This window comes from Penicillium verhagenii (assembly GCF_028828195.1).
Source record: "Penicillium verhagenii strain IBT 33310 chromosome Unknown utg000013l_segment0_segment0, whole genome shotgun sequence".
Taxonomy (NCBI): domain Eukaryota; kingdom Fungi; phylum Ascomycota; class Eurotiomycetes; order Eurotiales; family Aspergillaceae; genus Penicillium; species Penicillium verhagenii.
This window is the reverse complement of record NW_026643177.1, coordinates 869,139-888,648: the sequence shown is the minus strand read 5'-3', so window position 1 is coordinate 888,648 and position 19,510 is coordinate 869,139. Positions and strand designations below refer to the sequence as shown.

At 48.4% G+C, this 19,510-nt stretch overlaps 7 protein-coding genes across 7 annotated transcripts; 4 read left to right on the top strand and 3 right to left on the bottom strand.

Annotated features, from left to right (window-relative positions):
• Positions 1–1,041: 1,041 nt before the first annotated feature.
• On the top strand, positions 1,042–2,874 carry N7466_011583 (cytochrome P450; the record flags this gene model as incomplete). Its single annotated transcript, XM_057170972.1, has 6 exons — positions 1,042–1,158; positions 1,229–1,357; positions 1,437–1,798; positions 1,859–1,982; positions 2,076–2,620; positions 2,697–2,874. The coding sequence occupies 6 exons, from the start codon at positions 1,042–1,044 to the stop codon at positions 2,872–2,874; spliced, it is 1,455 nt and encodes a 484-aa protein (XP_057015693.1).
• A 1,227-nt stretch (positions 2,875–4,101) lies between these two features.
• Positions 4,102–7,934, top strand: N7466_011582 (NAD(P)/FAD-dependent oxidoreductase; the record flags this gene model as incomplete). Its single annotated transcript, XM_057170971.1, has 10 exons — positions 4,102–4,226; positions 4,286–4,382; positions 4,441–4,480; positions 4,537–4,950; positions 5,010–5,549; positions 5,624–5,885; positions 6,756–7,202; positions 7,251–7,280; positions 7,330–7,514; positions 7,879–7,934. The coding sequence occupies 10 exons, from the start codon at positions 4,102–4,104 to the stop codon at positions 7,932–7,934; spliced, it is 2,196 nt and encodes a 731-aa protein (XP_057015692.1).
• A 144-nt stretch (positions 7,935–8,078) lies between these two features.
• Positions 8,079–9,062, top strand: N7466_011581 (RTA1 domain-containing protein; the record flags this gene model as incomplete). Its single annotated transcript, XM_057170970.1, has 3 exons — positions 8,079–8,788; positions 8,846–8,920; positions 8,981–9,062. The coding sequence occupies 3 exons, from the start codon at positions 8,079–8,081 to the stop codon at positions 9,060–9,062; spliced, it is 867 nt and encodes a 288-aa protein (XP_057015691.1).
• Positions 9,063–9,764: 702 nt separating this feature from the next.
• Positions 9,765–10,850, top strand: N7466_011580 (uncharacterized protein; the record flags this gene model as incomplete). Its single annotated transcript, XM_057170969.1, has 1 exon — positions 9,765–10,850. One exon carries the CDS (start codon positions 9,765–9,767, stop codon positions 10,848–10,850), a length of 1,086 nt encoding a protein of 361 aa, XP_057015690.1.
• A 186-nt stretch (positions 10,851–11,036) lies between these two features.
• Positions 11,037–13,560, bottom strand: tktA (transketolase tktA; the record flags this gene model as incomplete). Its single annotated transcript, XM_057170968.1, has 6 exons — positions 11,037–11,150; positions 11,204–12,567; positions 12,645–12,939; positions 13,014–13,098; positions 13,221–13,363; positions 13,507–13,560. 6 exons carry the CDS (start codon positions 13,558–13,560, stop codon positions 11,037–11,039), a joined length of 2,055 nt encoding a protein of 684 aa, XP_057015689.1.
• Positions 13,561–15,172: 1,612 nt separating this feature from the next.
• Positions 15,173–16,699, bottom strand: N7466_011578 (SNG1 family protein; the record flags this gene model as incomplete). The annotated part of the gene is made up of 1 exon (XM_057170967.1): positions 15,173–16,699. The coding sequence occupies one exon, from the start codon at positions 16,697–16,699 to the stop codon at positions 15,173–15,175; it is 1,527 nt and encodes a 508-aa protein (XP_057015688.1).
• A 645-nt stretch (positions 16,700–17,344) lies between these two features.
• On the bottom strand, positions 17,345–19,149 carry N7466_011577 (Cytochrome P450 61; the record flags this gene model as incomplete). Its single annotated transcript, XM_057170966.1, has 4 exons — positions 17,345–17,380; positions 17,460–18,708; positions 18,781–18,931; positions 18,984–19,149. 4 exons carry the CDS (start codon positions 19,147–19,149, stop codon positions 17,345–17,347), a joined length of 1,602 nt encoding a protein of 533 aa, XP_057015687.1.
• Positions 19,150–19,510: the final 361 nt, after the last annotated feature.

The following is a 19,510-nucleotide window of genomic DNA, read 5'->3' as shown; positions in this document are numbered from 1 at the left end:
GCACGTAAAATCAAGGGCTTATTGGCACAGACAAACCTCGGCCCCCCCTTTTTTAGTAAAAAGTTGCGCATATCGTCACAAAACTTTCCGATAATTTTGACCGCCCGCGTGGTATTAAGAAAGCGCGCGTGGAAGAGAAGGTAAATACTACGTGGTTTGTTAACTGATTTCTGACGCGTGACGCGATTACTGCCGTTTGTGCCAAGCATTTCAAAGTCCTCTTAGACTCCTCCTAGACTCCAGGCTCTAACTACATCAACAATCATACAGCAGCTTGAAGAAAAGGTGGCAAAACGCTTCACTCATATTCTACATATCGAATGGATGAAAGCAGCAGCGTGACGTTAGTCCTTCATTCCAAAAGGCAAGCAGATTAGCCCGACGCAACCTAGAGCTGAAATGTACTAGAATGTGGAATTTGCGGTGAAGGAGTGTTTGCTCCACTTCCAAGACTCTTGAATCTTGATAGTACTATGTATGTGGCAGTTGTCACAACTTAGAAGGGCGGGCATACTTCGTGGTGTCTAGTATACACAGATCTGCACTGTCAGTAGTAGGGAAATGTATGGCGCTGGAACTTGATTGGCCATTTGCAACCAGGGCCTGTAAGGAAGGCATGGATCGTCCGGCTTCCCTCACGGAGCGTGCCGATACTTACAAACCTACAACAAGTCCCTTGCGTCGCTTCGACCGATGACTCTAAACTCCTTAAATGTGGAGCTAAATATTCGAGCCACTTGTGTTGCTCGATCGCATCTTTTGTTGCTGGCCTTCAATACCTAAGGTATTATTCGGAGTCCTGACTTTGATTGTCACCTTGTTTTGGACAATATACCTGCGGGTTTACTAGGCCGAACCGAATGAAATGGCCTTGCCAACCCTCATATCTGAGAACTTGAGTATCTCTCTAATTGGCGCAACTCTAATTGTGTTTTCTATCCATCGATGGATCCAATACTATCAGTCATGGGTATGTATTCAGACTCCACTCCGAATCCATTAAATCTTTCTTTCTTCGCATTCAAATTCTCTGACATCCAAATGCCATTCAAGGTCAAAGTTCCAGTCATAGGGGGGCAAGGAATATTCGAATCCAGGAGGGCTGCTCGCCGTTGGGGTAGCTGTGGCCCCCAATTGCTTCAGAAAGGTTATGAACTTGTAAGCCTTCTTCTTTCCCCCACTTTCACCACATACTTTTGGATAGACATCTTACTGCATATTCATACAGCACAAAGACTTTGCATTCCAAGTCGCCACACCGAACGGCTGGGATGTCTGTATTTGCCAGGATGCAATGATCAGAGAGTACCTCAATGCCGCAGATGAGTACTTATCTTCTACAGCTCCAATTCAAGGGGTATGAGATTTGACATTCATTTTGAACCTTTCTCCCATAATTTCATGCATGAACTGACTTGGCGTGTGACTATACGTAGTTCTTCCAGTCAAAGTTTACAGCACCTGGTTTATTCCACAAGATACCAAGTTCGGCGATGAACAAAGGACTTACATGGTCCCGAACACGGACTAGATCGACAGACCAGTACTTCCCGAGCTTTATTGAAGAGCTCGAGTACTCATTCGAAAATGAGATTACAGCACATATGAAGATAGACGACGACTGGAATACGTTTGATTGTTACACAATCGCCAGACGTCTTATAATGGGACTTGTCGCCAAATTATTGATCGGTGATGGATGTCGGAATCCAAAGAACATTGACCTTTTCTGTGACTACACAGCGGAAATGATAATCGGGGGCCCGTATATAAGGGGGTTTCCGGAGTTTTTGAAACCGTGAGATCTGCCCACCTCCTTCACTGTGCGAATATTGATTCTTTTTTTCGTCTGGAAAAGTATGATCGCACGCTCATCCCGCGTTGTAAAGCTTTCCAATGAGATGCAGAAACTATTCCTTGATCTGATTGACAGAAGGAAACTTAAGTCGAGGGAGATGGAAAAAGAAGGGAGACAACCTGAGGTGAGTGTTTATGCCGTTTTTTTTTATCTCGTTGTTCTGATAAACCGTGGTTCAATTCGGTTTACTAACACATCGCCATTCGTTTGAGTTTAGGACTTGACAGATTGGTTTTGGCGATGGTCCCAACAAAGTGCAAACAACGATCTCACAGAATTGGACATCGCTCAGTTGCTCGCTGCAAACACCTTCGGGGCCGGCTTCAACACTACAGTAGTCCTCGTGCAATGTCTCTGTGAGCTTGCCACCAGGCCAGAATACGTTAATATCATCCGGCAAGAGGTTGTATCAACTCTTGAACCCAGAAATAACATCTGGACCAAGGAGGGGATTGATTCAATGAGAAAACTGGACAGTTTTATCAAAGAATGCCACCGTTATCACTGCTTTGATTTCGCCGGAACACCCCGCGTCGTTAAAAAAGATTTCACTTTCAAAAATGGGCTTAAAGTGCCCAAAGGAACAGTTCTCTTGACTCCAAATGCGGCTATGTTATTCGATGAAGAATACGTGCAGAACCCTCTTGAATTTGATGGTCTTCGATTTTTTGAACTTGCAAACAGTTCTGAAACACCCGAGATCTTCAGGTATACTTCTACTAATGCTCGCTATCTTCAATTTGGAGATGGGAAACACGTCTGGTAAGTTAACTGCTAGATATGAGCTGATTTTTCTGGTTCATTGGCCTTTACTGACGGAGATTAACCCTCTATTTAGCCCAGGTCGCTTCTTCGCTGCAGATGAACTCAAGCTCATTCTGGCATATCTCTTGCTTAATTTTGAAATCAAGATCCAGGGAACTTTGCCGAAGGACTTTAAGATCAAGAGACATAACTTGCCACACCTGGGAGTGAACCTTCTTTTGAAGAGATTGGAAAGGGAAAGCATCCATTAAACAATCAGTGGCAGGACCTCAGGACTTAAGGTCACATGAAGTCAGTACAGTTTGGGAGTTCATTCCCTAAGACTAGAGACCTATGCCTGGTAAATTCAACGTTTATTTTACCATTCGAAATATCTTACCTGCCCAACTGTATGATCGACAATCTTGAAAAATTGAACGCTTAAAGGCAGGTCTGAGGCATAAGCCTATCTTGGAATTTACCATATTAGGAGATCTACGTAACCTTCAAAAATTTGAAGGTAGAAAGTTCTCTACCAATTTATAAATCTTTAGCTGAGCTTTTCAAAAAGGGAGAATTAAATCTGATTGTATCTAAACTTTAGAATATTGTAAATAATATTGTACAAAGATGAAATTGTGAAAATAGCAATTCCCCACATTGTGTCAACATTGAATATCCATTGGAATGTACATTCTTGAAAAGCCTTGAAGTGCTGGTGGACAACACAGCTTTGGAGGTAACAGGAGGCAAATGCATCTCCCCTTGGGTGTAACGTTCAATGTTGGGAGCGCTTCTACGGTTGACAGACCTTGAGCCTGCGGGCCTCGTGGTGTGCAGGACTTAGACCCCTGTCACTGCGAAAAAAGAAATGCATGTGATCAAACCTTTGAATAAAAAACACAACATTTAGGTAGATATTTTTCTCAGCTCAGGCAAGGAAGCCACATACACATTCTGGAACATCGCTCTTTCGGAGCCCAATGAGAAGATACATACACCTACGGAATTTCATGGCGAAGAATTTGCGGTGTGCGAGCTTCCAGGTTTCCTTCCAAGAGCCTCTTGACACATAGGGCTTTCTGAGATCATATGTACCTGGTAAACGTTACATATCTTTGTTTTCCAATTCAGCGATTGAGTTCAGCAGATCAAGTAGTTGTACAAATTCAGCGAGAGTGTGACAGGTATGCAGATTGAGAAGCAAGGAGGCTGTTACGAGAAGACTTTTACTTCCTTGCCTTCATGTTTCTGGGAAATGCTGACTGCATTCAAGGGTCAGATAATTAATAGTTCGAGAAGATGGGCTGGGCACGAGGTCTGTTGCAGATCGTCGGATTCGGGGAATAGAAAAACGATCTATTGGGAGATTATGCAGGATGGCAGTATAAAAGTTGTTGAAGGCCCAAAGGAATTGGACCTTGACTCCACGAGATTGTGCTGGACTTGTATCAACACACACCGTTTCCAATATACCGAAAAACGCTGTTTTTATTAGCATGTCTATTCCGTCGGAATGCACTGTGCTGGTAGTGGGCGGTGGGCCTGGGGGGTCGTATGCTGCCTCGGTGCTCGCGAGAGAAGGGGTTTCTACCGTCTTGTTAGAAGCTGATTTGTTTCCTCGGTAAGTCAAGCTAGCCCTTCAGATCAGAATGAAACTGCAATGACTGACTTGATTCTTAGCTATCACATTGGCGAGAGCCTGTTGCCATCGACGCGGGAATTTCTAAAATTCATTGACGTGTATGACAAGTTCGAAAGCCATGGGTTCAAACACAAGGTGAGCACGATAAACCGGAAAGAGGAAATGACTCGATGACCAACGGAATCAAATGCAGAATGGAGCTTCATTCAGCTACAATAGCAAGCCAGCAGCATGTAAAGATTACCATCATGTTATCTGAAAGATCCACGACTGACTGAGCACTGGCCAGATACAAACTTCCTTGCATTTGGTGGACATGCTTGGAACGTGATCCGCTCCGAGTGCGATCAAATTCTTTTCGAGCACGCTGGAGCTAGCGGAGCCAAGATATTCGACGGAGTCAAGGTCAATGGGATTGATTTTGAACCAAGTGGCTGCCAGGAAGACCATGACAATGCCAAGTTAGGACGCCCAGTGTCTGCTTCATGGATACGCAAGGACAAAAGTGCCAGCGGCACGATTCACTTTAAGTACCTGGTGGATGCAAGTGGACAAGCCGGTATGGTCAGTACCAAATACATGAAGAATCGGAAATATAACGAAGGTCTCAAGAATATCGCGACTTGGGGCTATTTTGAGAACGCTGGAGTGTATGGCAAGGGAACTCCCGCCGAGGGGGGACCCTTCTTTCCCCGGCTTAAAGGTATATTCCCTCGATCGTTCTGTGAAAAAGCAAGACACTAAATCAGCCCTTGCTGTTAGATGGAAGTGGCTGGGCGTGGTTCATTCCTCTCCACAACGGCACAACCTCTGTTGGTCTGGTCATGCAACAAACCAGCTTCACTGCCAAGAAAAAAGCAATGGAGTCACCGAGCACGCGTGAATTCTTCATGCAGCACGTGCACGATGCTCCAATGATTTCAGAACTGCTGGAAGGTTCCAAACTCGTGTCAGACGTCAAGTCGGCTACGGACTGGTCGTACAGCGCCCCGACCTATGCCAGTCCCTATATCCGTATTGTTGGAGATGCAGGGTGCTTCATTGACCCACTCTTCTCCTCGGGTGTTCATTTGGCATTCACTGGGGCGCTCTCTGCTGCCGCCTCCATCTGTGCAGCAATCAGGGAGGACTGCACCGAGCAGACGGCAGTCGATTGGCACACGGAGAAGATTCGCGAGGCGTATACACGATTTCTGCTTGTGGTTACTAGCGCATATGCGCAGATCACTGGACAGGAGCGTCCGGTCTTGAATGAGTATGATGAGCAAAATTTCGATCGTGCTTTCAGCTTCTTCCGGCCTAGTAAGTCTCCATGTTCCTTCAGCTTTCCCTTCAGTTTATCCTGTCGCACACAGTACTAATCAGGTTGGGCTCAGTTATCCAAGGGACGGTGGAGGTAGGCGGAGACAAGCTGAGTCCTCAAGATGTGGCAGACTCGGTGGAATTCTGCATGCGAGTGATTCGGAAGGTTGATGGTACTAATAATCTGACTCCGAATGGAAACCAGATGGGTGCAGATGAACGTGGCGAGTTGACCTGCGATCGCATCAAGAAGGAGGAGCTGAAGTCGGATCTCAACAAATTCCGTGCTGACGTGGTAAATGGGATGATTGTCAACCTTGAACAGGGAGCTTTGGGGTTGGTTCAAGCGGCTTGATAGATAGCAGACGGAAAGAATCGAAAGTGGTCAAGCATATTTTAAAAACTTAAATTGTATCAATTTGGGAGATTCCAAGGTTGCAGGTAGCTCAGAATGCAAGCCTGGAGACACCAGGAGAAGCTGATCTTGTTGTCGTAGTTGTGCCTCCACTTTAAACACACAAGTCCCCGCACAGATCTATCAATTGGGAGTTAGACTACTAGCATCACTTTACCAATAAAGCAAGAATCTGCAAGCCCCTTGAATTGAAGAAAATATTGGAAGTTGCAACTGCAGCTGCAATCAATTGACGTTGGATTCCCCTGCCGGCAGAATCTGTCGCTACAGGCTACAGCTTCTAAGGCGGTCAACCTCCGCCAATGGCCTCTTGTCGCAGCAGTTATCTAGTACACACGTTTCTTTGACGGACAAGACTAGAATGCGAGGATGTGAGCGATCCTAATTAGCCCCATACCTCTGTCCCTCTATATGTACTTATACAAAAGTGGATACAGTACCGCGAAAGACCCACACCAAATCGCGAAGAGGCTGTCAACAGTGTAAGGATGGACATGTCAAGGTATTTTCTGCCTAGTTCAAAGCCGATAAATCTAGTTTGTTTCCTGCAAATTGACAAACATCTAGTGTGACGAGAAACAGCCAGCATGCAGTTTATGTATAAAGCGGGAACTGGCCTGCACCTACTCTGCCACCCCCAAACTGCCGTCTAGTCGAGCATCGTCGACACCCCGCTCCAATGAAAGCGAGGATCATACGGCCGCATGCAAAGCACCGTCTCGAAAAAGACTTTATGAGATGAGGCTATTTCATCATTTTCTCACGAAAACCATTAGTACCTTGGGTAGCAGTGCGCACCTTAAATATCTCTGGGAAACGGTTGTGCCGCACTATGCTACGTCCCACGACTATGTGATGGATAGCATACTGGCTATAGCCGCTCTTCATATCGCATCAGCCAACCCCGAAGACTCACAAGCCTACATGTGCTCAGCTCTGGACTACTACACCCGAGCTCTTGCGGGCTCGCGCGCGAGTATAGCCTCTGGGAATATGCAGGATGCTGATGCTTGCGCTGTCTGCTCGATTTGCATTCTGGTTGCTGCGACGGCCTACTCGAACAATTCGCAGGAGAAAAACGCCAGGGACCCACTCGATGACATTCTTGAGAAACGTAGGATTCTTAAGGGTACCAGATTCTTTATGCGGGGGCTGGATAGGGCTTCCATGCATCCGCTGCTTGAAGAATGGTGCTTTGGTGATATCGATAAGGGCGAAGACGTGCAATTTCTAGAGGAGTACAGACCCCATGACGTGATCTCCACGCATTAACTAATAAACTTCAGGCTCGATCCAAAACTGGAAAGCTTGCATGGGTAGGTTCGTTCCGAGGAATTGACAATGCATGAACTAACGCAAAGACAGAGAAATCGTAGAGAGACTCGAGCAACTAGGCCCTGAGTTGGAAAGTTCGTTTCCTCCAGATAAAGAGGTTCTCAAGACCGCACACCGGCTCCTTAAGGATGCGATTTGTTATTTGCCCGTATACGCAGGACTGATGAATTGGTCTCTTGAAATCAGCGATGAGTACATCCAGCTACTCAAGCAAGGTAATTGGCTAGCTCGAGTTCTTTTCCTGTTCTATGGATTGGGACTGCATATTAGCTCGAAGCGATGGACTTTTCAAGATTCAGGGCGTTGCTTAGTTATGCAGATATTACCTCGAAAGAGTGAGGTGGACCCCAGATGGGTTGATCTGGTTACATGGGCCGGAGAATCTTTAGAATAAAAGTTTCAATGTTCCATAGGTTCGTAATTGTACCTACTAGTAGGTATTTATTAACTAGTAATCCTAGTAATGTATTCAAAAACCAAGATAAGCTTTGATAGCGGATCTACCCTGGCAAGACTATCCAATCACAGATGCCACTAACACAAAGATGGCCGCCAAGACTGCTAACTGACCACTCACAGCCCGCAAGAACGGGAACGAAAACGAACACGGAACACGCAACACGCAACACGCATAACAATTTCACAATTTCAAGAACCCGCAAAGATCCAGAACTATGGAACGGCAAATTCCCTGAGCCCCAGATTTAAATAATACTTAACCCCATCGCTTCTTGCTTCTGCCTGCAAAATATTTCAATTGACGAAGCCCTTGCTCCAAAATGACCAACACGTCTACCTGCACGAGTGTCTCGCCGGAATGCCCCGTCTCAGCGACAACATACGGATACCGACCTAACCTAGGCGGCAATGTCTTCTTCGTGGTCATTTTTGGACTATGCGCCATCTACAACTTGATAATCGGCATCAAGTCGAAGCAAAAGATGTTCACAATTGCCCTGACGGTGGGTAGTGCGATGGAGCTGGCGGGATACATTGGTCGAATCATCATGCACCAGAATCCATGGAACAACAGCGGATTCGAACTCCAGATCATCTGTCTTATACTGGCCCCCTCGTTTGTTGCCGCGGGTATCTACTGGTCCTTGAAGCATATCGTGCTCTTCCTTGGTCCTGAGCACTCGCGCGTGGCTCCCCGTCTGTACCCGTGGATCTTTGTGGGCTGTGACATTGGCTCTATACTTCTCCAAGCGGCTGGTGGTGGTGTTGCAGCATCTGCCACGAGCGCAAACCAGACCCTCCTCGACGTGGGTAACGATATCATGATTGCTGGTATCGCCTTCCAGGTCGTCACAATGGCAGCTGCTGGCATTGTCGGCGTGGACTTTCTCATTCGTCTTACGCGCCGACGCCGCTCTGGAGAAGGGGCTGAAGAGGAGAAGTTGTCCCGGCTATCTGCCCGCAAGTTCTACCTCTTCTGTGCCGGCGAGGCGTTCGCCTATATTACTGTTCTGATTCGTTGCATCTACCGGTACGTCAGCTTTCCTCACCACCTACCAAGTTCATAACCGTTGCTGACAGATGGTAGTATTCCTGAGATGGCAGGTGGATGGGGTAACCCTCTAATGCAGAATGAGAATGAGTTCCTGGTTTTGGACGGAATGTAAGTGGTCTCGGGAAGATGATTACTTTCTCGACCGCATTGTTGACTGGTTATATCTAGGATGATCGCTCTTGCCGTCGTCACTCTTACCATCCTGCACCCTTACTTCACCTGTCCTTTCGTTCGCCCAGATCGCACCTAGATTTCTAGATTTGAGGAGCTATATGCCGCCCAAGTTGAGGGCTAGACTTGATAGAACTGTGAATTACTGTGACCTGGCTACATACCTTCAAGACGGGGGTTATTTTCTTCGTAAATTTTGAAATATACAAAGAACGGTTGATACCTTGACCCGATTTCTTAGCGTTGCCTGTGAAAGCACAAAGTTAGTACTTGAAATAATACTATCAGGCATTATACTCAGGTCTACTCAGCACCAAGTAATTGCATACTATCTTGCGATGTTTGCTTTCTAAATACTGACTGGGGATTATATGATGAAACTTTTGCGACTGCGTATTACTATTGCATACTTACTAAGTATAGTAAGTATACTATAATTTAAATTTTCACCAGAGACTATGAGTAAACATTTGAAGTCTTATTGTACTCAAGTGCTATCTATAGCTGTTTTTGCTAATTCCGATTCTGCTATTAAACTACTACCTCTGGTAAATTACAGGCGACAGTAGAAACCCAGCCGTTTTCGACGCCAGAAACCACCATCACTATTCGGCTTTCCCCCCGCAAAGCGTAAATAAACCCCAAATTCCCCGCACTTCAACTTCTTCCAGTCCAATCTCACCACCCATCATAACTACATGTATAACCTTGAAATACCTGATCAATCACTGCCAAAAAAAAAACCACCAAATCCCCCGCCTCCAAAACTCAACAAACCGTAATGTCCCCCACCTACAAACACCACATCGCCCTCCTCGGCGGCGGCACAATCGGCCTCTCAATGACAGCCCTACACCTCCGCCACCCCGACACCCGCGTAACAATCTACGACCCACGCCCCGACTTCGAAGACCAAGTCCACAGCATCCTCCCGGCCTTCCTCGATGCCCCCAGCGCAAACACAAGCACATCCGAAAAACAAGCCATTCTCACAACCCTGCTCTCCACAGCCCGCCTCACCATCGCCAAAACCCTCCAAGAAGCCGTCCAAAACGCAACCATCATCCAAGAACAATCGCCCGAGCAAACAGCCTCCAAACAGGCCCTCTGGCAAGAAGTAACCAAGTACACGGACGCAGACGCACACCTGTGGAGCAGTTCGTCGGGCATCGCGGCCTCGGTCCAGGGCGCGCTGTGTGGGCCTGCCGTTGTGGAGCGCTTACTCGTTGCGCACCCGTTCAACCCGCCGCATGTGATGCCGCTTGTGGAGATTGTGCCGGGGCCCGCGACTAAAGCTGAACGGGTGGAGTTTGTGCAGGGGTATTTTGATGGCGTGCCCGGGCCGACGGTGTTGGGGTCTGGTTTGAATATGAACCAGGCCCAGGCCCAGGCCCAGGCCCAACAGCAGCAGTCGTACTACAGGCCTATTGTTCTGCACAAAGAGGTTCCCGGGTTTGTGGGGAATAGGCTTGCGTTTGCGTTGTTGCGGGAGGCGTGTTATCTTGTTGGGGAGGGGGTTGTGTCGGTGCGGGATCTAGATGCGCTTGTTAAGGCTAGTTTGGGGCCTAGGTGGGCGGGGAGTGGGGTTTTTGAGAGCTATCATGCTGGGGGTGGGGAGGGTGGGATTGGGGCTTTTTTGCAGAAATTGGCGCCGACTATGAAGGATGTTTGGGGAAGGTTGGGGCAGGTTGATATTTTGGTGGATGGGGAGCGGAGTGATGCTGATGATGAGGGTGCGGAAGCGTGGAGGAAGGTTGTTGTGAGACAGGCCGAGGAGGCGTATGGGCCTTCTACGACGGCGGAGGATCGTCAAAAGAAGGAAACTATGCTGAAGGGGGTTGTTGAGATGCAGAATAGACTTTCTTGAGTACTACTAGTACCGAAATCTAGGTACGCAGGCAGTACATACGAGAGTGAAGCTATAAATTTACGATATCCCCTAGAAGCCTTGTTTGGCAGACATCGCTCTATTTCATTCTTAAATATTGTGTATAAGGGCTGTCGCCTCTTAACTAAAAAACAATCATGACATTTTGACGCATTTCGTCGTTCCTTACAGGATCTGCTGGAAGGCACGGTTAACAGGGGAGCGCACGTTGTGGCCCTTGTAGAAGTCGATGGTGGCAAGAGCACGCTTGCTGATACCCTCGGGAGTGAACTCGAATTTCTGCGGATGGTAAGTAAAAAATCGAAAAAGAGAAAATTAATGATCAAACTTACGGCGTAAACCTCCTTGTAAGGACCGGAGGCACCGAAGCGGTTGAGACCGAACTGCTCGTGGGCGTAACGCTCCCAACCCATGGTGGAGCAAGCCTCAACGGAAAGAACGGGGATACCGTCGGGGAGGACAGACAGGCGGTAGGCCTTGTCCTGGGCATCGAAGACCTCGAAGCAAGGAACGGAGACAATGCGGGCAGCGACGCCGTGCTTCTCCTGGAGGTAGGTGGCAGCATCGATACAGATGCCGACCTCGGAACCGGTGGAGATGATGGTGACGGCAGCGTTGGGGGTGTCAACAGCGACGTAAGCACCCTTGAGAGCACGCTCAATGGTGGAGTTCTCGAGATGGGGAAGGTTCTGGCGGGTCAAGGCCAAGATGGAGGGAGTGTGCTTGGCAGTCAGGGCAGAGTAGTAGGCAGCGCTGGTCTCGTTGCCGTCAGCGGGACGCCAGACCATGCAGTTGGGCATGGCACGGAAGTGAGCCAGAGTCTCAATAGGCTGGTGAGTAGGACCATCCTCACCCAGACCGATGGAGTCGTGGGTAGCGACGTGGATGACACGGACGCGGGACAGGGCCGACAGACGGAGGGCACCGGCGGCGTAGGAGACGAAGTTAAGGAAGGTACCACCGGCGGGGATGACGGTACCGTAGGCAGCCAGACCGTTCATGACGGCAGCCATGGCGTGCTCACGAACACCGTAGCGGAGGTAGCGGCCAGACCACTCACCAATGCCAAGCTGAGGGGGCTGGAAGTCAACAGCGTTCTTCCAGCGGGTGTTGTTGGAGCCAGTCAGATCAGCAGATCCGGACAAGAGCTCGGGGACAACACTGTGAATCTTCTCGAGGACAGCCTCGGAAAGCTTGCGGGAGGCGGTCGCAGGGTCGGTAGACTTGTAGGTGGGGAGGCTCTTCTCCCAGCCCTCGGGCAGCTTGCCAGAGAGACGGCGGGAGAGGTCAGCAGCCTCGGTGGGGAAAGACTGCTCGTACTTCTGGAAGAGCTGGTTCCACTCCTGCTCCTTGGCGGCACCGGCAGCGGACTGCTTGTGGTACAAGTCGTAGACCTGCTGGGGAACGACGAAGGTCTGGTTGGGGTCGAAACCGAAGGAGGTCTTGACGTGCTGGGCATCGTCAGCCTTGAGGGGGTTACCGTGGACACCACCGGTACCCTGCAGCTTGGAGCCGAAACCGATGGTGGTGGTGAGCTTGATGACAGAGGGCTTGTCAGTGACCTGCTGACACTTGCGGATAGCGTCCTCGATGGCCTGGAGGTCGTTGTCACCGTCCTTGACCCACTCGGTGTGCCAGCCGTAGGCCTCGAAGCGCTGCAAAACGTCCTCGGTGAAAGCGCACTTGGTGTCACCGTCTTGAAATCAAAAGCGTTAGTCTTCGCGGTTTATTACATTTTTGGTGTGGAATTTGATAGCATTGGGCCAATCTTACCGATGGAAATGTGGTTGTCGTCGTAGATGGCAATCAGGTTGCCAAGCTTCAAGTGACCAGCCATGGAAGCGGCCTCACTGGCAATACCCTCCATAGCACAGCCATCACCAAAGAACATGTAGGTGTAGTTGTTGAACAGATCGAAGCCGGGCTTGTTGAAGACACCACCGGAGTGGGCCTGGGCAATGGCAAGACCAACAGCGTTGGCGAAACCCTGACCGAGAGGACCAGTGGTAACCTCAATACCGGGGGTGTCGTGGGCCTCGGGGTGACCGGGGGTGATGCTGTCAAGTTGCTAGGGAAGATCAGCACAAGATCATTTCTGGTTGTACAATTCATCATAAAGAAGGGAAAGAATAGAAAACTTACACGGAAAGCCTTCAAGTCATCAAGAGTGAGCTGGTATCCGAAAAGATGGAGCAAAGAGTACTGCAGCAAGCAGCCGTGGCCGTTACTATTCGATTAGAGCGGTTAGAGGGGCTGACGATCTCAATTGAGGGGTAGGTTTTTTTTTGCCGCGCGGGGCAAAAACAATGAGCTCCCGGAGGACGAGAATGTTGAGCAGGTAGCACATACGACAGAACGAAACGATCACGGTTGGCCCAGTCAGGGTTCTTGGGGTTGAAGTTCATGAACTTGTTGAACAGAACGTGAGCCACGGGGGCCATGCCCATAGGGGCACCGGGGTGACCCGAGTTAGCCTTAGCAGCGGCATCAACCTAGAAAGCACAATTAGCATCGCTGTGATATATTTGGATATGTAAAGGAGATTGTGGCGATGCGACCAATTGACCAAAGCTTCAATCCGAACTTCGCTCGTCAATTGAGACCCTGGATCAACCTCGCGCCTAGGGTAACTTACCGCGAGAAGGCGGATGGTGTTGATAGCCAACACGTCCAGATCAGAGTAACCCATGATGGCAGATTCTGGAGATAAAGGTTAATGATTAGGAGTAAGAAGATAGGGTTACAGGCAACATACTCTTTCAAAATGACTTAAGAAAGGATGGGGAGAGAAAGGGAAAGGGAAGAAGGGGAGGAGGGGGACGTATTTGTTGGTGGGGTATGATGTCTGTGGTGGGGCAAGCGCCGCTGCAGTCCGGGCTTGGTTGCTCACGGCGCAAGAGCTAGAATAACCCCCCGTGGGATGAACATCCTCGCGCACGGCCTATGGAAGAACTCATCTACACGGGTATTCTGGCTCCCATTGTAGTCTAGAGCTACGCCATTGCATCACCCAGCATTATTTTCTACAGATTTTTCCAGGATTACAAGTATAAAAAGGGAGTTTTGGCCGCTGGTATAGTGGCTGAGTCAGCGAATAGCCAGCTCAGTCATGCAAGCCAAGAATTCAATTCCAATAAGAAATTCATATATGTAAAGTAATTCGTACCTTGTACCTAACAGAATAACACTCCTTCTAGACTAATAACAGAAAGCAGAGAAAATCCCACCGGACTACTCCCAACCGTTGGCCCTGTGATGCATCCACATCTACACCGGGAACCGCTCGGAGGACCCTGCTCCGGTCTCATCAGAAATTAGCCGATCCAGTATTCATTTCCCTGCTTTGACGGCTATATAGAATATTTGGAGCTTAGCCAGAGCTAATGGATCTCTCGGTCTATGTGCGTAGATTTGATTATCAAACTCATAAAAATTGTTCAAGGTCATGAGGTACAAACGTGCTGCAGGTCGGCTTTTCCCAATCAGGTTGATCGCATTTGGTACAACCTTGGAAGATCTCGATTCTTCCCGCAAAAAGGCAAAAAAATTCAAATCCAAACTCAACTGAAAACAGTATCCGTAAGACATTGAAATATCTCCACATACTACGTAGGAACACTCGGTGAGGGGGGAAGAGCCCATTGCCGCCGCTGACTCAGTCAATTGGGGGAGCTCTTCAATGTTATTGCGGGACACGATATTCCGTCATAGGCTTCTCTATCTCAATCTCTCAATGGTGAAACCTCACATACACCTGGGCACCTGGGCACTTTTTTTTTTGTTTACTGAAGTAACTATACGCGTCAACTTCAATCCAGTCTCCCGCTAGTTATCTCCTCAGCTTCCAAGGTTGACTCAGCCGCCCTATAATGCCGGCGTCTCAGGCGACATGGATACCCATGGGCCATTGTGCACATAGTGGGGGTTCACAAGGGCTGCAGGGGTTCAAAAACAAGCGGCGTCCAATACCTTTAATGGCAGTCTAATTTTGACAATAGCCAAATGACCCCATAGTAACCCCCACACCAACGAAGCATATCCATCCAGCCCGTGCCTGAATGTTAGTTATAGTTGTTTCGGTCTTTGAATATTCCAAATGCGTAACATCGAAGTGGGTCTCCCACGGAGCAATTCTTCCGTGAGCCCTATTTATTATCTACTATACACACTTAAAAGGAAAGAATGTCACCTGGTAATTATTTAATGAGAGATATTATTAATGCACTTGCTAGATATATGAGTAGAACTTTTTAAAGCCAAGTTTCCAAAGACGTCGTATAGCTGACAGGGTTCCAGAGAAATCACTCCTTACTAGTAAAAGGCAGATAAAACGATGGCCCAGTGTTGTCACGACTAGTAGTTGCCCTCTCAGCAGGACGTGACAACTCCCGTCGAATAATCTCAGCAAGCTCCTCCTGGTCCGCCAGAGTAGTCGCGGTAGCGCGTCGCTGTAAGGTGGCTGCCTCTTCCGGCTCACTGATAGGCGTTTCCCCTTCCAAGGCATCAGGTCTGGCGGGCTGCGCCTGTTTCTCTGCAATTGCCGCTTCTATACGCTGCTGCATTGACCGCTCATCTCCTTCCTGTTTGATAGAGGCATAATGAGCGCGTCTATAAACACCAATTGAGCTGAGAGTCAGGCTGACAATCTCGTAGGCGAACATGACAGGAAGCGCGTAGTTGAGTTGGGGATTGCAGCCACCGGACCAGATATCGATCAAAATTTGGAATACACTGTGCGCGGGTATCGCATACCCCACTTGGAAGAACGCAGGCGACAGTTCAAAAGGAAGCAGGATGGAGGTGACGTTCAGCACGACCCAAGTTATGAGCGCCATCGGCACATATGGAGGCGGAAGCCAGATTGTGAAAACGTCCAGGGTGAGGAAGTTCAAGTGCGCAAAAAGCCAAAGTACCATCCAAGTGAGCATGAATTGGCCGCCATTTACCTGCCAACCATATTTGAAGATCCAGATGGAACCCGCAACGCCCAATGCCCCGAAAAATGTGTAGAGGCCAGATAAGATTTGGCGTACTACCACTATCCGGTGAGGAGAAACAGTGGTGTAGAGTTTGAACTGGAGGTAGAGACCATTGATAAATCCCAGGTAGAAGAATTCCTGAATCAGAATGAGGATAATGACGAGAGTGTTGTAGATCAATCTGGACCCTTGCACGGTAGGTTGGAGGTTGATCGCGGTCAAAGTCCAGGGGTCAGACAAGACGGATATGGCTGCAGAATCTGAGCTGTTCACACTCTGGATCAATTGAGCTCCGTTTTGTTGCAAGTAGGCCACCCGTGCAGCATCTGATAGCTTCGTCAATGGTTGAAAGACGGCCGAGTCAACTACGGTGGGATATCGCGCTTCGTTCCACACCATAGTGAGGACATCGCTGGCGTTGTATGTAGAGGCAGCCGAGCCTCCTGCCACCCCGGCGACTAAGGAGTTGGATGCATTGGATGAGATGTAAAATGCTCCCCAATATTCAATGTTGCAAACAGCCTCAACAGTCAGATCAGGTTGAGGAAATACGAGCGGCGATTGCTCGATCAAAGTTGGAAATTCCGGTCCTTTGAGTTTCTGATAGGCATCGCGGACTGCCGTACCTATTGCGCCACCGTCATAATCGACGAAAAGAATGTTGATTTTGTGGATATGTGTTGTTTGTTGGTAAAGTGAGCCGAATAGGTAACAAAAGAGGCCAAAAAACAAAACAACAAGCAGGAAGAGGTTGATGCCGGCTGCTTTTAGTACAGCAAGTCGAATCGGCCGAACGGTGGGGTGATTGATGCCGAGCCGCTGCTGCCGAGATTTCGGATAAAAAGCCATCGGGACCGTAACGTGATCGGAAGTGGGCTTCCAAATTGTTTGCTTAATCTGTGTGAAGCATCAACTGCTTCCTACAGGGCTATTTATTCATGAATTGATAGAGAGGTGAAGTTGATGAGTCATCGAAATTTTCAGATGCCGGAAGAGGAGCTTTGTAAGGAACGGATGTTGCGGGAACTGACGGGCTATTGCGGTGCTTAATATGTGTGTTGGCTTCAAGCCTCAGAGTTTGTGGCGGCGGCACTTGCTCGTGTCAGATTTGGGCGATTGGAAGTATGCATGCCGAGATCCATGGATGACCCTGAAAGTTCATCCAAGTCGTCATGCGACCTTAGCGAGCTTACCCTTGGCTCTCTACGAAAAGATAAAAGAGTAAGCAGTAATCTAGAGTTAATCTGATTCAACATAGCTTTGGTTTTAGTACCTGCAATCTCAAGCATCTAAACAGTTGAATGCAGAATAATTAAGTTCGATATAGATGCCGATGCCGATCTCCTACATACCAAAGCCCGAACGGAATCAAGGGGTTTGGATTAGAAATCTCGTTCATTCCCTGAATCCACCTCCTATTTCTCCCTATCCCGCAGTGATCAAACGCCGAAAACACCCCCACAGCTCGTTGCGCGTGCCGCCATCATTACTCTATTATGCGCGCTTCTTAAAAACCAATTGAGCTCCATCCTATGCCAAAAATCAACACAAATCCCGAGTGACGCGTCATGCAATTCATATAACGATAAAACACGGGGACAGAACTTACCATTGGGAAAAGAGTCGCAAATACTCTAATTTCTTCAGATTTATCCGTAGCATGATGTGTCCAGTCGAGTTCCATCGCAGCCTTGCCAATCATCGCGGCCATGGATAGCGGCACATACCTCCTCGCAAGGCAATCGTGTGAACCAGCCCCGAACACAAGCCAATTCTTCGTTTTCGACTCGGCATCACCTGTGATCCAGCGCTCGGGATCAAAAACTTCCGGCTCGGGGTATGCTTCTGGATCATGCAGAGCCGGGTAACACGAAGGAATGATCATTGATCCCTTGGGGACAGTGTAATCCGGTGTAATAGGGAAGTTCTTCTTGGCCAGGTATGGCACGAAGATAACCGGTGGCCTGTGACGGAGGAGCTCCTTGATGACGGCGCCGGTGTAGGTAAGCGATTCTAACATGGCGAGATCGCAAGGCTTGGTCTTATCGCCGTTGCGTGCGGCGAGGTTCTCTTCACGAAGTCGATCGAGTACATCGGGTCGCTGGGCGAGGATCTGGAAGAGCCAGGTTGTCGCACTGCTCGAGGCATCCTGGGAGGCGAACAAAAAGGTGAATAATGTTTCGCCAATCTCTTCGTTTGTGAATTCGCGGATCAGATTTGTGGGCTTTTCAGCGCCTGTTTCGCCGGCGGCGATCTTGTCATAATACCTCTTTGACTCAATCATGTGCAGTACCCAGTGATCCACGATACAAGTTGGGGTTGCCCCGGCTGCCATGTTTTCTTTGCACTTCGCTGCGCACTTCGCAAACTCGACATGAACTGCATCGGATATCCGCTTTCCTTTCCATGGCTTTGTGAATGGAATATAGATCGACAGAGGGACATTCACCAGCTCGAGGGCGGCGGTGGCGTGATAAAAGTCATCGGCGATCTTCTTAACTGCATCCTGAGATATATAATCTCCGAAAAAAGTACGGCACGAGATCGCACAGTTAATCTCACGGAACATTGTCATGAACGCCATTGGTTGGTTCTCATTTTCCTTGCTGGCGGTGACGAACTTCTCAAAGTAGTCGGCGAATACTTTCTCTTGAATAGGGAAGTAAGTTGCCAAGGCTCTGTTGGTAAACAAAGGCGTCAATCCTCGACGATACTCGGTGTGGGCTTTTCCTTGAAGAAAGACCCATGACTTATGTCCTAAGATGTCTTTGGCAAGAGGTACTATGCAGGGCTCGGCGTATGTAGGGGATTTGAAAACTTTGTGTGCGATATCTCGGTCGGAGGCGAGTACGACAAATCTGCAAAGATGTGAGTGAAAGTTCTGGTGGCATAAATTCAATGTCAATTGTTTTGGATGCAAATTCACGTACTTGTGAAACACGGACACGCAGCTAAGGGGCCCACTCGCCCACTGAGCCAGGTACTCTTCGAATTTTGGATCGAGAGCTTGGAGAAATGGGCCGATGAGAGGAATCTTAAAGGAAGGCCCGGCAATAGAACCTTTTCGTTTGATATACATGACTTTGGGTGTCATTAGCTCAAGGAGTCATCTCCAATATTCTGAATCGCATACCTTGATCATAGACGACAACACCCAGCAAGAATGTTACGACATATTGCCAGGTAGACCAGCCGGCAATACAGTTGGGTAGAAATCCTTCAAATTTGGAGGGACCAGCAAGCCAGTCCTGTGAAAGATCATGCTGAGCACTAGAGTTACTGACGAACTCAAAAGCCATGATGGTGACTTTCGCAGCGAACACAGCTTTGCAACTCCCAAAGAGTGAAGAAAATTATGCACTTCTTCCGTGATGTCGCGTTCTTATAAACAGTTCAGTCCCTGATTTTTAATATTGATCACACATTAAACACAAGAATGCGATCTAAGGGGAATCATCGGCTTTCCTGGATATTGTGGACTTTGGGATATATGGACCCCTGGCAAGGTCAGTGTTTTATGGAAATTAAATCATCATTGCCCAATTATAGCTAGCATTAGCTTGCAAGACCTCTCAAGTATCCAATAACGAAGCCGTGTTGCTAGTATAAGATTGTATTAGGATTTAATACATGCATGTCACTAAGCAAAGATGCCATAGA